This window comes from Cupressus sempervirens, chromosome 4 (genome assembly GCF_028749045.1).
Source record: "Cupressus sempervirens isolate cs-2001-9-10 chromosome 4, ASM2874904v1, whole genome shotgun sequence".
Lineage (NCBI taxonomy): Eukaryota > Viridiplantae > Streptophyta > Pinopsida > Cupressales > Cupressaceae > Cupressus > Cupressus sempervirens.
The window spans coordinates 749,669,061-749,683,856 of NC_143121.1; the positions used below are offsets into that span (position 1 = coordinate 749,669,061).

General features: G+C 35.3%; 2 protein-coding genes across 2 annotated transcripts; one reads left to right on the forward strand and one right to left on the reverse strand.

Moving 5' to 3' along the window:
• The first annotated feature begins 1,528 nt into the window (after nucleotides 1–1,528).
• Nucleotides 1,529–3,100, forward strand: LOC149563530 (low affinity inorganic phosphate transporter 3-like). The gene has a single exon (XM_089828214.1). The coding sequence runs from the start codon at nucleotides 1,529–1,531 to the stop codon at nucleotides 3,098–3,100; it is 1,572 nt and encodes a 523-aa protein (XP_089684340.1).
• Nucleotides 3,101–9,834: 6,734 nt separating this feature from the next.
• On the reverse strand, nucleotides 9,835–11,608 carry LOC149563531 (putative inorganic phosphate transporter 1-3). The gene has a single exon (XM_089824023.1). It carries the CDS (start codon nucleotides 11,606–11,608, stop codon nucleotides 9,992–9,994), a length of 1,617 nt encoding a protein of 538 aa, XP_089680149.1. The 3' UTR covers nucleotides 9,835–9,991.
• Nucleotides 11,609–14,796: the final 3,188 nt, after the last annotated feature.

Below are 14,796 nucleotides of genomic sequence, written 5' to 3' on the forward strand. Positions count from 1 at the left end.
TTTCAAATAATAAATGACTTTTGGTTTACATACAACTCTTTAAAGTTTTTTCAAGCATTTTTCCAAACATTGAACATTGATATTGTAGCTATTTGAATCACACTAGATATTGTTGTTTTAGTCCATTTCATAAATCAGATCATGGCTACAATAGTACTAAAATGTAAATAATGAAAATATAGTTTTTCCCTCTTTAATTTGTTGCATTTCTTTTTGAAGCCTATCCTATCCATATGATTGTCCAACTAGTCCAATTCATAGAATTTGCATAGTTCACCAAATACTTCCTTTTTTGTTTCACTTGTTTCTTCCTAATGTTTTTAATTCTTGTATCTTTTATATTATTTAAATGTTTTTAAATTATACTTAGCTTTTAATACAACATAGAGGAAAAAAAAATTTAAAAGAGATAAAATTTATATGATTAAAATTCTAAATAAATAAATAATAAAGATATTATATTTTGTTTAATAGGGGAAAGCTTAAAGATCATACACCAAAGTTTTATTCTTAAATTAAAAGTATTAAATAATCAAAATTAATTTAATCTTTTAAAAATAAATTTTCTTCTTTCAATATTCATTGAATAAACCAATAGTTGTCAATGGGCCCTTGATTTATTGGTCAAGGTGAATGACTCACCATAAGAAATGAGGACATATCCTTATTTTAGTTTTTTATTTTGTTCTGGAGATTTCCTACGCTTAGTTTGACAACTGACTTATTCCCCTATTTTATGTAAATAAGTTTTTGTTGGGGGAAGTGACGATTAACATTAATCGGATTCCACTAGGTCAATATTGTCATTCATATCTGCTTAAACGCTGTGACCGAGGATAAAATCTTGGATTATCCTTAATATTGTCATACTCAAGAGTTCGTGAAAATCTCCAGAAGATTATTTTGATTAGATTTGTGAATGCGACAGAAACATAAAACAATAATTGCCATTGGGAGCCAACAAAATCGACTAACTAACTTCGATTCGTAAACTACTAGCTGTTGCCACAAGGAGTGCTATATTACCTGTTTCCGTCGTGATTCTTAATTAGATTCAATTATATGGCTTCATTTGCGAAAGTTCTCATGTCATGCCATAAGAAACATGAGATTCGTATCACTGATAAATTTGAGCTCTCGAATCATATTCAGCTAGAATTAGTAAACTGAGTCAAATCTTTTGACGTTTACAAAAACATTGACCTCTTTTTAATAGGATGCCCCCAACGTCCCATCTTGGCAAGGGGGTCTGTGTATTTTAAGAGCTCTTTATAATGGTTGTGTAGTTCATGTAATGTAATTATTCAGATATTTGGTTAATATAAGAATCTACAATGTAATTATTCGGATATTTGGTTAATATAAGAATTTCTTGTTAGAACAAGATTTGTCCAATCACAATAAACAATATCGTATCATTGGGCTCATCTTCTTTGTTTATAGACAAGATTTGCCAACCCACGATAAACATCGTAGCATTGCGCTCATCTTCTTTGTTTACAATTTTTCATTTCTTTGCTTGGGAACAATGGAGCTCAAGGTGCTATCTCATCTGGACACAGCAAGGACACAACTCTATCATTGCCGTGCAGTAATTGTAGCAGGCATGGGTTTTCTCACGGATGCCTACAATGTCTTTTGCATCCCTCCTATTGCAAATCTTCTGGAAGAGCTATATTACGATGGTGAAATGCCAGAGGCACTGACCATCACAATCAACGCCATTGCTATCTCTGGGATTTTCGTAGGCAATATTTTCTTCGGCCGGTTGGGCGACACGGTGGGTCGCAAGAAGGTCTACGGAATGACTCTGGTCCTAATCATGGGTTGTTCTTTTGGCTCTGGCTTTTCACTGGGCAGCTCACCGAAATTAGTAATAGGGTCATTGTGTTTTTTTAGGTTTTGGCTTGGCGTGGGAATAGGTGGGGACTATCCAGTCTCCGCAACAATTATTGCCGAGTATGCGAACAGGAAAAGCAGAGGAGCTTTCATGTCTTGTGTGTTTGCCATGTACAGCGTGGGAATGTTGGCGGCAAGTGGAATTGCCATGGGCGTCTCTGCGTGTTTTAATCGACTTTACCCTAATCCGTCTACTGAAAACTGTGATTTGTTGTGGAGGATTATCTTAATGTTGGGGGCTATTCCGGCGGGTGTAACATTCTACTGGCGAATGAAAGTTCCCGAGACCGCTCGCTTCACGGCGCTCGTTTCTAGGAACGTTGACAAAGCGGCGGCGGATATGTCGAAAGTTTTGGGCATTAACATTATGAGTGAAACAGAAGCAGATGTTACGAAGATCCAGAGCAGGCGGCTATCTTATGGACTGTTCTCCAAATCTTTCGTGAAATTCCACGGGAAGCACTTGCTTGGAACAATGCTGTGCTGGTTTTTTCTAGACATTACGTTCTACTCCAACAATCTGTTCCAGAAAGATCTGTACAGAGCAGTCGGATGGTTGAAGAGGTCCAAGGAATATGACAACAATCCGGTGGATGAAGTTTTTGACATTGCAAAAGCGCAGGCGTTGATTACTCTGTGCTCGATTCTGCCCGGATGCGTGGCCAATATTTTGCTTATAGATCGTTTTGGGAGGTTCAAAGTCCAGTTGTTTGGGTTTTTGCTCATGGCGGTTTTGATAATTGCCATGGCTGTTCCGCTTTATAGTTATTGGATCCGCAAACCGCATAGATATGGGTTTCTAGCCGTCTATTCCTTGACGTCTTTCTTCTCTACGTTTGGACCGACCAGTACGACGTTTATTGTGCCGGCTGAGTTGTTCCCTGCTCGGCTTCGGTCGACTTGTCATGGGCTCTCTTCTGCGGCTGGTAAAGTAGGCGGCTTGATTGGAACTTTTGGGCTCTGGTATGCAGGGACTATAATAGGGAAACGCATTCAGGGAACTCTTTTTTGTTTGTCATTTGGAAGCTTTTTGGGGTTTTTTTGCACGTTCCTGATCCCGGAGACGATGGGAAGATCGTTGGAAGAAAATGAGGGAGCAATTGGGGGAGCAGAGATTGACAGCTTGGAAGGTTATAGCATCGAAACGAGCGCACAGACGACTGACTCTTCTCCCAATCCTAGAACTGTAAGGTCCGTTTGACTCTTTGGATAGTTTCAAAAGCAATAGAAACCATTCATTATTCTTAAGAGTTCAAGATTGATAGCTTGTAGACTGTATCTACAATACATAAATGTAATGTATTATTTTTTTAACATAAACTAATTACAGCAGCAGTAGCAATGGTCGGTACAGACCAAAAAGGAATCTAGAAATACAATGAAAATTTTGTGTTGTCGTCTATAGCCGTTCACAGCCGACTACACCAATTACAATCATTAAGTATTCATCTATCTCACAATCTACAGCGGATGTAATATTTATCACTCACTTCATTATAAATAGAATGTCTTAGCCTGGAACATCAGGGTACGGCTTAAACATCACATACTAAGCTTAATTCTTATATTAAAAGTGTTAAACAGTCAAAGTTGACTCTTTTTTCTCAAGTTTAATTCTTCCTTTAATGTGTGATGTTTAAGGGTGGCTGGATATCAGCCCTCCAGTATTTGGAAATTTGATTATATGTAAATATTCTATTATTTTTATGATATAAGAGCTGATGGTTGATAATCCTCAAACCTAGCTAAATATGTATCAAGATAATGTGCAGAACGGTTTTCCTGCTGATTTGAATAAAGATCAGAAAAGTGTTAAAAATCCCTGAGAGCAACAAGTGTTGATTTGGAGTGATGGCTGTCATATCAGAAGATCATTGAAGTGTTGGCTGTCATTAATCATTAGTAGTCTAGGGAGCACCTACGTGCACTGGGAGTGCCAGAGAGTGCATGTATACAATTGATGAATTAAAACAGCAGCACAAAGAATAAAAAACAGAGATTAAAAAACAGAGCAGCAAAAGACAAGACTCAAATATATCAAAGAGCTATAAAGTTTCTTCATGTTATTACAGCTGAGAGGAATGCTCTATTTATAGAGCTCATACATATTTCTAGAGGGTTCTTGAGAAGCTTCAAGAAAGGAAGCACTCTAGAGATTTCTACATAATTTTAAATTCACATTTTGCACAAAGAGAGAGGCTCCAAGAAGCAAGTAGAAAGTTCTGGACTGTGCATTAAATGCCCAGCTACTATAATAAACATTATTTTTAACAACAATTCTTGTGAGAAAAGAAGATTTCAAAAGAGTGCAAAGTGAAGTGGAGATAAGGTTGCAGGAGAGTTATGATGGAGTTTTCTATAATCAGATATCGGGAACTCTTTTGGATTTAGTGTGAGGCATGCGATCTGTTGTGGACTGAGTGCCAACCAATTTGATGTCACAAAGAATATCGCAGCACGTAGTGTGCAGAAGTTTGAGTTGCAGAGCCCATTTTTGGATTTCACATGTATCTGAGATTGTCCTCTGTGCCTGGTTTTCAACTTGGTATCAGAGCATTCTCTAATTTTTAACTTTACTGAAGCGACTAAATGTTGCTGAGCTTTAACTTATGCCACCAAATAGCAGTTGACAGCCAAAACAAACATTTATAACGAAAGCTTCTCACCGCCCATCTTGACATGACATCCACCGATCTCCGTCCATTTTCCACTCTTACATTTTGTGACTCTGCTGTTGACCGTATAATTTTAAGAACTCTGTAAATATAGGCATTTGTAATCTATTTAGCAAGCAGTAAAATGATCATTATTTTTTTGTCTTCTCTGCCTTCGGTTTGGTATCAGAACCTGAGCTAGATGTTGATTACTGAAGGTATTGATTAAAGAGAGCACTCGTATGGAAATGCGGCAGCAGTTGAGCAAATCTGACAATGATTGCAGATTTAGAGACTGGCCACGAAATAAGCAGAGGTTTCACATCAAAACTGAAGCTGGTTGGAGCAAAAGACCGCTTACTGCAATGGAACTCGAAAGTTTATTATCGATTCATTGGTAAAAGCTGTCAGTTCAGTGTTTGTGATAAATGGTCAAGTGATTGTAAAGCGTAAACCACGTCATACACAACTTCCATTTCGCTGCAGTATGTAACTTATCTCAAACCTGTAAGTAGAATTAGTCGAAAAAGAGCACATGTACATGAATAAGGGAAAAGCATTGCATTGTGGTTTGTTATTTTGTGATGTTTGTGTCAAAGGTTAAAAAAACTGTAAGCTATGCTTGTCTTGCTCTCACAAGCCTTGTACTTTACTTTCAAAACTAAAGTGATATTGTAAATCTCAGAGTTCTTGTTGTAATTTAGAAAAATAATAGTAATGAAAAAGAGAAAAACAAAAGCACTAAAGTAATACAATAAATAATAAATAATAAATAAGTAATAGAATTGAGATTTAGCATAGCTCAATTCTGAATTCTAATTTTCTCTAACAAAAATTATTTTGATTATGAAAATGAGAGTAATATTTTATTGTGAAATATGCATAAGATCATTTTGGAAAAGAGATTCCAAAATTACAAGATGATGTTGTATTATTACACTAGAAAAGTGAATGCTTTCCCCTGATTTCTCTTAGAAGTTGGCTCAACTTGTGGACCAGGATAAAGCTCTTTAGTGCTCTTTGTTTCTTCTATTGTTCTATTCTCTTTGGTATTCAATAAATTTTTTGCCTCTCTTTTAGTTAACAATACAAAAGTGAAAAGTAAAAGAGAAAAGAAAAAAAATGCAAACACATTATTTTCAATTTTTTGTAAGGTTTCTATAGCTACAAATTCTAAAATACAATGGAAACTATTTGAGAGATAATATCAAGGGACATCAAAGTTGAGACTGCTAAATAAAAAATGCTTAACTATGATTTCTAGAATCTATCCATGTAAGATATAGATCTAGTTGAGCATTATACTAATCAAGTAATGAATGTCATTAATAAATTTGAGTTATCAAAAGGTTGTTGAAAAAGTTGTCCTTAGTTTGCCTAGAAAATTTGATGTCATTGTAGTCAGCATTAAAGAGTGTGAGGGTTTAAAAAAAATTCTATTACAAAGGTAATTGAATAATTCTTATCTCACGATAAAAATTGAATTGAAATAATTATTACTCATTAGATATTGGTTTTTTATGAGAATAAGTTTTTGGTAGAGGAAGAGGAAGATTGAACCATAGACAAATAAGAACGAGTAGAAGCAATGAAGGAAACATTAGTACAAGTCAAGAAGTTTAGGAACTAATTAATCCAATCATAGTTTTAATAATATAGGAAAAAGAGAAGTTAGTATCTATAACCACTTCCAAGGTTAAATAGATTTATCTTTCATTATGTAAGAAAACTGGTCACTTTCATGTGAATGTTGGAAGAAACAAGAGATGGAAAAGTATGGTGTTGACTACCTATTTATGTTTGATGATACTTCAATAATTTTATTCATAACCTTTAATGTTTTTTATATTAAAAGAAGTTAGAATAGGATGATGAGACTAGAAGAAGAACAAGGGGCAAGACCACATACAATTGACCACAGAACAAGGAAAACCAACATTGGGGATCCTCAACCAATACTCTTCTTTAACACAAAAATAACTAGCATTAAAAGAAAGAAAACCATATAAATAATCTACTAAATGGCAATAAATAGTAGTAACAGATAGAATCCATTAAGAGTAAATTTCAAAACTTTCTTAACATACTATTACTAGCAATAATCACCATTAAAGTCTCATAATAATTTTTTTTTAAACTTCTAGACAGGGCAGACTCTAATCATCCCATATCTCTTGGGAAGGGAGGTTTAGACACCAATGTCCATAGCCAATCATTGGGGAGGAGCCTATAGAGACATGATGAGCTTTTGCCATCTCCTTCAATCATGCCTTTATCATTTTCCTAGTAATGAAACTAGAGGGTAGTCACCACAGAATGTATGACCTTGAGTGAAAAGTTTTCTAAAGTGATGAAGTTTATGTCTAGGTTTGAGATCATAGACTTTAGTATTTCCCTTGAAATTTCTAGGATATATTGTTTCTAGATAGTGGATGTAGTGTTTAGTCACATGGCTAGAATTTGAGAAGTACCTCTGGGTGAGTTTTTACTTTTTTCATTGCTTGTAGAGTTTGTCAAGCCAATGGTGCACTCCTACTTCTCCTTAGGGTTACCCTGCTTCAAATTCTTTCTAGGCCTCAAGGATCTTGTCCTATCCACTTCAACCTCAGCATCAAAGTCAATAATACTAACATCCTTCTACATTTTATTTTCTTGGAGGGTGTAGGAGGGGGTAGGATTAAGATGTTTGGTATCAACAACTGAGCTAGGCTAAGTAGAAATCTAAGGAGTACAGATGGATGATGATAGGTTGGGTGAGAGGAACATGAAGGCCTAATGAAACATTGTATAATTCTTCCCATCTTTCTTTTCTTCCCAACTTTTAAAATAGTGTCCTCTATAGAATACATCAGAAGGTAGGGGAAAGAGATAAGGTCCTTATTCTTACTGTGATTTAAAATGGGCAAATGGTAGTAGTATAAAATTTGAAAATGATCTTCCAGTGTAATGTATAATATAATAGCATAACATACCTCACCTCATGGTGGCATAAGAGCTTCTCTTTCAAACCCACCTTCCATTCAATCTGACTTTTCATCAAGGCAAAATAATTTATTCAAAGTCACTTTGTCTAAAACCCTAGTCTCATTGTGATATTTCTTGCCTTTAAGGGAGATCCCACTAGCTATAACAATGACATATTCATTAATCTCAAACGATATCCCATTAATAGTAACATGTCAATCAATCCAAGAGTTAACAAATTGAATGAAGATATTTTTATCATACCCCTCAATTAAATTCATTAACAGAACTAGGCTCCCTTCACACAAATAGGTCCAAAGTGCTTGATTGTTTTTAATGCACTTCTTGATCTCATTCAACTCAATATTGTAATGATTCTCACTTATTTCAGCACTTTCCCCTAAATCTACAACCAATTCCATAAAGAATTGTGACATAACTCCAACTTTGACAACTAAAAAAACCTAGAGACTAATAGAGAAAATTGTTCTTCATTGTTTACTAAAAGAACTAGTCCTCAAAAGATAAAAGGAAATGGAAATAAAGCCAAGATCATAAGTTCTTTTGCACAAGAAAAAAACACAATCAACAAGGAGTAATTAATCCATTTAGTAGGCCACCATAAAAGGAAATAATACCAACTCTTATTGTAATCCCACCACTAATTATAATTAATTAAGCCCATCCTTCTTTAGCTAATACAATCACTTTGTATCCATCCTTGAAAATTGAGAAGCTTTTTCAAATAACAAAGATAGTTAAATGTATAATATATGGTTATCAATACTTTAACAACTTCATTCAAATTTTACATGTACATTTTGCCAACCCAAAAGGTAGCCATCTCAAAAAGACCTCTTCCGCACTACCATGTATGTATTTGAGGATAACTTAGAGGCATTTAGATGTGATATCATCATAAAATTTAGATTTATTTGTAACACACACTCCTTTATTTTTTTCCTTGATTTGAATGGCTCTTAACATTAACAATGTTATACTACAAGGAACTTTTATTTAACTTTAAATTAGTTTTGTCAAAAAATTTATTCCTTTTAGTTTTTCGTAAATGCTTCTTTTCAGAATCTCCTCATCTTTTAAAGTTGGACTACCTTTTACACTTGATGATGTTTGTCTCTTATGAATAAGTAGATGAACATTAAATTAATCTTTTGTTTTCTTATGATCTTATGATTGCAATGCCCCCCTCATATTTTATGAAACTTTCTTGCAACCACTTTAGCATTGATGATGACCTTTATGAATTTAAGTTTCTCATTACACTTTTTATAGTTTGAACACTTTGGCATTGTCATGACCCTTGCATATAATATGTATCTACAACTTAAACTTAAAGGCACCTAGCCATGACATAAAAACCACATCATTGTATTACTATAATAAATATGTCCTTAATTAGGTGTCATATATGTGTTACATAGTATGCCTTTCTAGTTTCTTTACTTTCTATTAATGTCATCAATGTTTGGCTGTTATGTACCAATCTCTATGAACTTTCTTCAATAAGTGCCCTTAGTCATCACAACCTCTTGCTTGCAAAATTATTATAATCCTATATTTATTAGATAACTTGCATTATTTCTTTAGCAAAGTACTTGATTGATTTTCTTTAATAGAACACATTAGCAATTTTTAAATTAAACATTTATACTACTACCATGTATACTACAATTTTTATGAAGATCTTTTAATTGATATCATATAGCTTAACATTTATGCATTCCAACACAAGTACTTGTAATTTACGTTCTTGCTTCTCATATTCATTGATTGTATCTCCTAGTAATGAAATACATGTTCTTTAAATATAGTTTCACTTCATTTCACACACTACATCTAGTCATTTTGTATGTTCTCATTATCGTGATCTTCTTAGAAATCGCTATCTCATTCAACTCTAACAAGAAACTATCTTCTCTCTTATTTGGATATTTCATCTAGAGTTTCCATGACATTCATACTCTTAACAAATCAAAAAATATCTCCCATTATAATTAGCTGATCAACAATGATGCCATCAAGGTTATGGCAATATTTTATAAAGATTTATTATCTAACTCATCTACTAGATTGAATGAATTTAGGAAACATAAACAAGGAACCCACCATCCCTTTTGATCTTATTTCAGATAAGAAGGATACATGTGATATCATTTAAAATAAGAAAGATACATGTGATATCATTTATTCATAATTGTATCACTAGTGCATAAAATAGACACAAACGCACCCATTGTTTATATCATTCACATCAACATTCATACATGTTTTATTTATACTATTAAGAAATATGGTATTTAGATAAATCAATTCCATCGTGCCAACTTTACTTTAAAAACTTGCAAATCGAAGTCCAAATTTACAAGAGGTGGATTGTGTAAACTCCTTCCGTTTTCCAAGGCATTGCGAGAAAACAATTCGCTGCCGAGGTTTTTGAGGAAGAATGTGAAACCTCAAGCTTGAGGGCTATATTTGGACGTAGGAGAGATTGGGGGAGACTCCTTTGGTTTGTTAATGGCATCTACATTAAGCTCCGTATAGACCGTTGTGTTAAAACTCGCCGTGACAGAGTCTCCCTCAGGTTCTTCCAACAACCATCCGTTGGTTTCTGGTATAAGAAACGTGCACAAGAAGCCCATAAAGCTCGCCACCGCAAGAATAAAAAAGACTAACTTTAGGCCCTCTCCAGTGGGATAACCCCTTTCATGGTAAGGCGAGTTCTTATTCTTGGGTTGCGCCGCATAAAGCAATCCAAACACCCCAACAATAGCAGCCGCTTTCCCAGCGGCGCCAGAAATACCATTGCAAGTAGACCTAAACCGAGCAGGAAACAACTCAGCGGGAACAATGAAAGTTGTGGTGTTGGGCCCAAACATTGTGAGGAAAAAAGTGAGCGAATAAATAGCAAGGAAACCAGTCCTTTCCATTCTCTTACTGAAGAAAGTATCACATGTGAGGGCCATGGCGAGGCACAAAACTGACATGAACAAGAAACCGACAAGCTGAATAGGGAACCTCCCAAAGCGATCAATGATGAAAACAGTCAACACGCATCCCGGCAGAGTTGCACAAATGGCAACCACAGCTTGCTCTCTTGCAATGTGGAAAACCTCGTCCAACGGGTTCTTATAATCCTCCGATTTCCTCAACCATCCGACGGCTTTATACACGTCGTTCTGGTACAAATTGCAGCAGTAAAATGGAACGTCTAAGAAGAACCAGCAGGACATTGTGCCCACCAAATGGCGGCCATGGTTTCTAAGGAAATCCATCGAAATCAGTCCGTAAGAGGGCTCGCCCTTCTCCATTCTCGAATCACTCGTGTTGTCACCGTCATCCTCGGTTCCCGAGCCAAGCGCTTCCGACATATCCGCCGTGGATTTCGCCGTGTTCATCGTTACAGGAACCCTAAGCCGGGTGATTTCGGGCACCATCATTCGCCAGTAGTATGTTAACGCCGCCGGGATTGCGCCGAGCATGAGTATTATCCTCCACACGATGTCAGTTTGCCCAAATGTTAGGTCATGGAAAACCGCCTGAAAAGAGGTGGAGACAATCATTGCAACGAGACTGCCGCAGAGAATTCCGGCGCCTTGCAAGGCGAACACCGCCGCCATGAAAGCTCCCCTGGTTTGGGCGCTTGAAAACTCCGCCATGATTGTCGCCGACACTGGAAAGTCCCCGCCGATGCCAAACCCTAACCAGAACCTGAAAAAACACAAACTTGTTATGACAGATTCCGGTGATCTTCCGATGGAGAAACCGGAGCCGATGGAACTGGAGATCATGACGACCATATTTATTGCGTAGAGCTTTTTCCGGCCGATCTTGTCTCCCAACCAGCCGAAGAAAAGGTGGCCTACGAATGCTCCGCATAGAGCGATTCCATTGACGAGGGCCTTCACGTGAATCGGCAGCACGCCGTCGTAATAAATTCTTCCCAGTAATTGGGAAATGGGTGGTATGCAGAACAAGTTGTAAGCGTCTGTGAAAAAGCCCATGCCTGAGATGATCAGAGAACTGGCGTGAGACCGCGCCAGGTTGATTGAAGCCAGTCTTTCGAGCTTCATTTTTCGCTCGTCACTCTTAAACATCACATACCAAGTAAGAAAAAATTATGGTCGAAGACATTATGACTGAAAAAACTAAGCTTATAGAAATTAAACCGTAATGTATAATGTTTAAACTATCCTACTTCCAATCCCTTACCTTGAGAAATATGAGTAATCTAAACTAATCTTACAAAACATGTGAATTTTACTATTTAACACCTTTTTGGTATAGAAATTAAGCCGTTTAAGCTATCCTACTTCCAATCCCTTACCTTGAGAAATATGGAGTAATCTATGAGGCTCATTTATCTGTCTCCTCGAACGGATATTTTATAGTACCTTTTTTGACTTGAGTGCTGATCTCTTCTAACAGGAAATCGAGGCTAGGAAACACAAGAAAAGCGATAATTCTTGGTTCACTTCGTCTTCTCCAATGATATTTTGATGATTTCGATACTGTTTTTGATAATTTCGATAGTGTTTTGAAACGGCCAATGACCAGTTTATTAATGAATTTCTTGCACTGTATCGAATTCTGTTCCGGATTGAAGAATATGTTGTGAGGTAAACCATTTGCTAGCATCCCCGGTTTTGTCTCGCTTCCACAAAGCTATGTAGACTTAACATTTTCCAGATTGAAGACTATGTTGTCATGTAGACCATTTGCATGTATGCTCGGTTTTGTGTCCTTTCTACAACGCGTTTCGTTATATAAACTCACCTAATAAGTTTTCTTGGTGAGGGTAAACACTTGTTTTTTTTTTTGAGTTGTAAATCCCTGATGCGTAAATGTTAATTTATAAATGAAGGTTCTTGTCTTTGTCACAAAGAAGATTTGATAATAAAACTTTAGTAGGATTTAAATTTCTATGATTCCACAACTTTGATCATTATATTATTAAATTATTATTTTAGATTTATATTTATATTTTATTATATTAATTTTTTTTTTGAACAATTAAATTTATTTCAATGATCATTTAATCATATTCAATCTTTCTTCATGTTAATTGTCTTTTGTAATATGTATGTACATATATATATATATGCATATGTATATATATAATTGTATATGTGCGTGTTGGAATAATGCTATCTAACAATTTCATAAAATAAGTATGATATCTTCCTGATTCAAATATGTCTAATCTCGTATTGCATTGTATGATTTATCCCCAAACGTTATTGGTTAAATTGTTTTGGTAGTTTCTAAGTAGTTCTACAATTGTTGGGGTTGTTCCCCACTTGATGTTGTTAAAATCTATATAATTTATTAATCTAGGAAATCTTAAATGATTGAATAATAAGTTTCTCATACTCATTTTCATATATAATAAGAAAATTATTCACATTTTAAACATATAAGACACATTGAATGTTATTTTGGTAAGAAAGCAAAGGTATACAGAAACGCTTCCTACGCTAATCTTGAGAGGAGAATGTGGGGAAACCCTTTTGGAAGAAAAATCTCACCCTCCAAAACCCACATAATGTATTATCAATTCAAGAAGATTACAATACCCTTGCAATGCAAGTTCTTACATGAGCATCACCATGACTGGAGCTTGGAGAGAGGACTTCTAGAACCCAACCTTGCAAAACAAAACTCAATGATACAAACTCATCTTCAAGTCCTCCTTATATAGTTTTAACAATTTGGAAACTACTTTTAGTTTTCTAATACCATGGACTAAATGACTATGCCAAGTGTTGCCCATTCTTGACATTTACATTTTCAACATGGGAAAAGAACCGGGTTAAAATAGTATTCACATCCAAAAGAATTTCCTCTAGTTTAGACCCTCATAAAAGTCATAAAATGAGTCATCTATGATTTAAAAATGGCCCTCCTATAATCTACTATGGACAAGGTACATTTTTAACAACTCATATACACCTTTTCCAAATACACAAGCATGTGGAAAACTACCAACAATTTTTTTTATAATTATCTAGAAAAAGATTGCAAGGTTGGGACACATTTCTCAACATTCTCCCACTAGTCAAGCACCTTGGAAGAGTTAGGGGATTCAAAGTATCATAGACTTAATTGCAAGGGGCCGAAAGGCCCATTGACTATAAACACCAAATGAACTTCTTTGTGCTAACAGGCTTAGTTAATGCATCAACAATATTTGCCAAAGTTTCTAGCCTCTCTAGCTTCACCTTGCTATCCTCAACCATATCTCTCAGAAAATAGTATTGCACATCAATGTGCTTGGTTCTTGCATGAAAAGTTGGGTTCTTCGCTAGGCAGATTATACTCTGATTGTTTGTAACATCCCATTTTCCTAGGTCTTAATTAACAAATAACATACTCAAAGAAATACAATTATCACTTCATCTATAAAGGAAGTTAATTAAATCAGTTTTGTTCATATGAAAGGGATTAACAGTTAAAATTAGTTTTAAAAAATTCTTAACTAAAAACTTAAAACACCATCCAAATGAATTTACTTCAGAAATTAAAATTCACATACCATGGAAGTTGAGATCAAAATCAAACTAGGGATGCTTCTGCAACCACCTGGGTTAGTCCACAAATACCATTATAACATTATCACAAAATGACTTCCATCTAATATTGTTAGTTTAAAATCAAATGATGATTATCATTAAATACTACTATATAAAATTAGGGCATCGCTTACCTCTATAATCATTAGGGCATCGATTACCATTTGATCTTTAAGGGCTTCTGATACCGTTGTATTACTTAGGGCTTCTGATACCATTGAGTCAAATAGGGCTTTCGATACCATTGATTCAAATAGGGCTTCTGATACCACTATGTCATTTAGGGTTCCAGTAATCACTCAATCAATTAGTGCTTTAGATTCCTTTCCTTCCGATTACTTAATTATGGTAGTAACTCAAGATTAAAAAATATATACTTATATTTGATATTCATATAAATGAAAACAATCCAAAATTATATCCCCTGCATCTAGGTGTAATGATGAAATCACTTAATTAATCTTACCTTCTTGCATATTAATCATAAAAGTGATAATACCTATTTCTAACAATTAATTGAATGTATGACTTATCTTTGTCTGATGCATGTCCGGTAACTTATAGAGAGGTAAAACATTGTTAGGGGCTTAATCACCCAACCTCGGACCAAATCTTATCCCCACATGATCTCGAATGAGAAAGGCACTCCCTACCCATAATAGATAGGGGCCATCTTGCCAACCATTGGG

What these genes read in the sequence shown, in the direction of transcription:
- LOC149563531 (XM_089824023.1), bottom strand. Translation starts at nt 11,608, where the DNA reads ATGAAGCTCGAAAGACTGGCTTCAATCAACCTGGCGCGGTCTCACGCC.
- LOC149563530 (XM_089828214.1), top strand. Translation starts at nt 1,529, where the DNA reads ATGGAGCTCAAGGTGCTATCTCATCTGGACACAGCAAGGACACAACTC.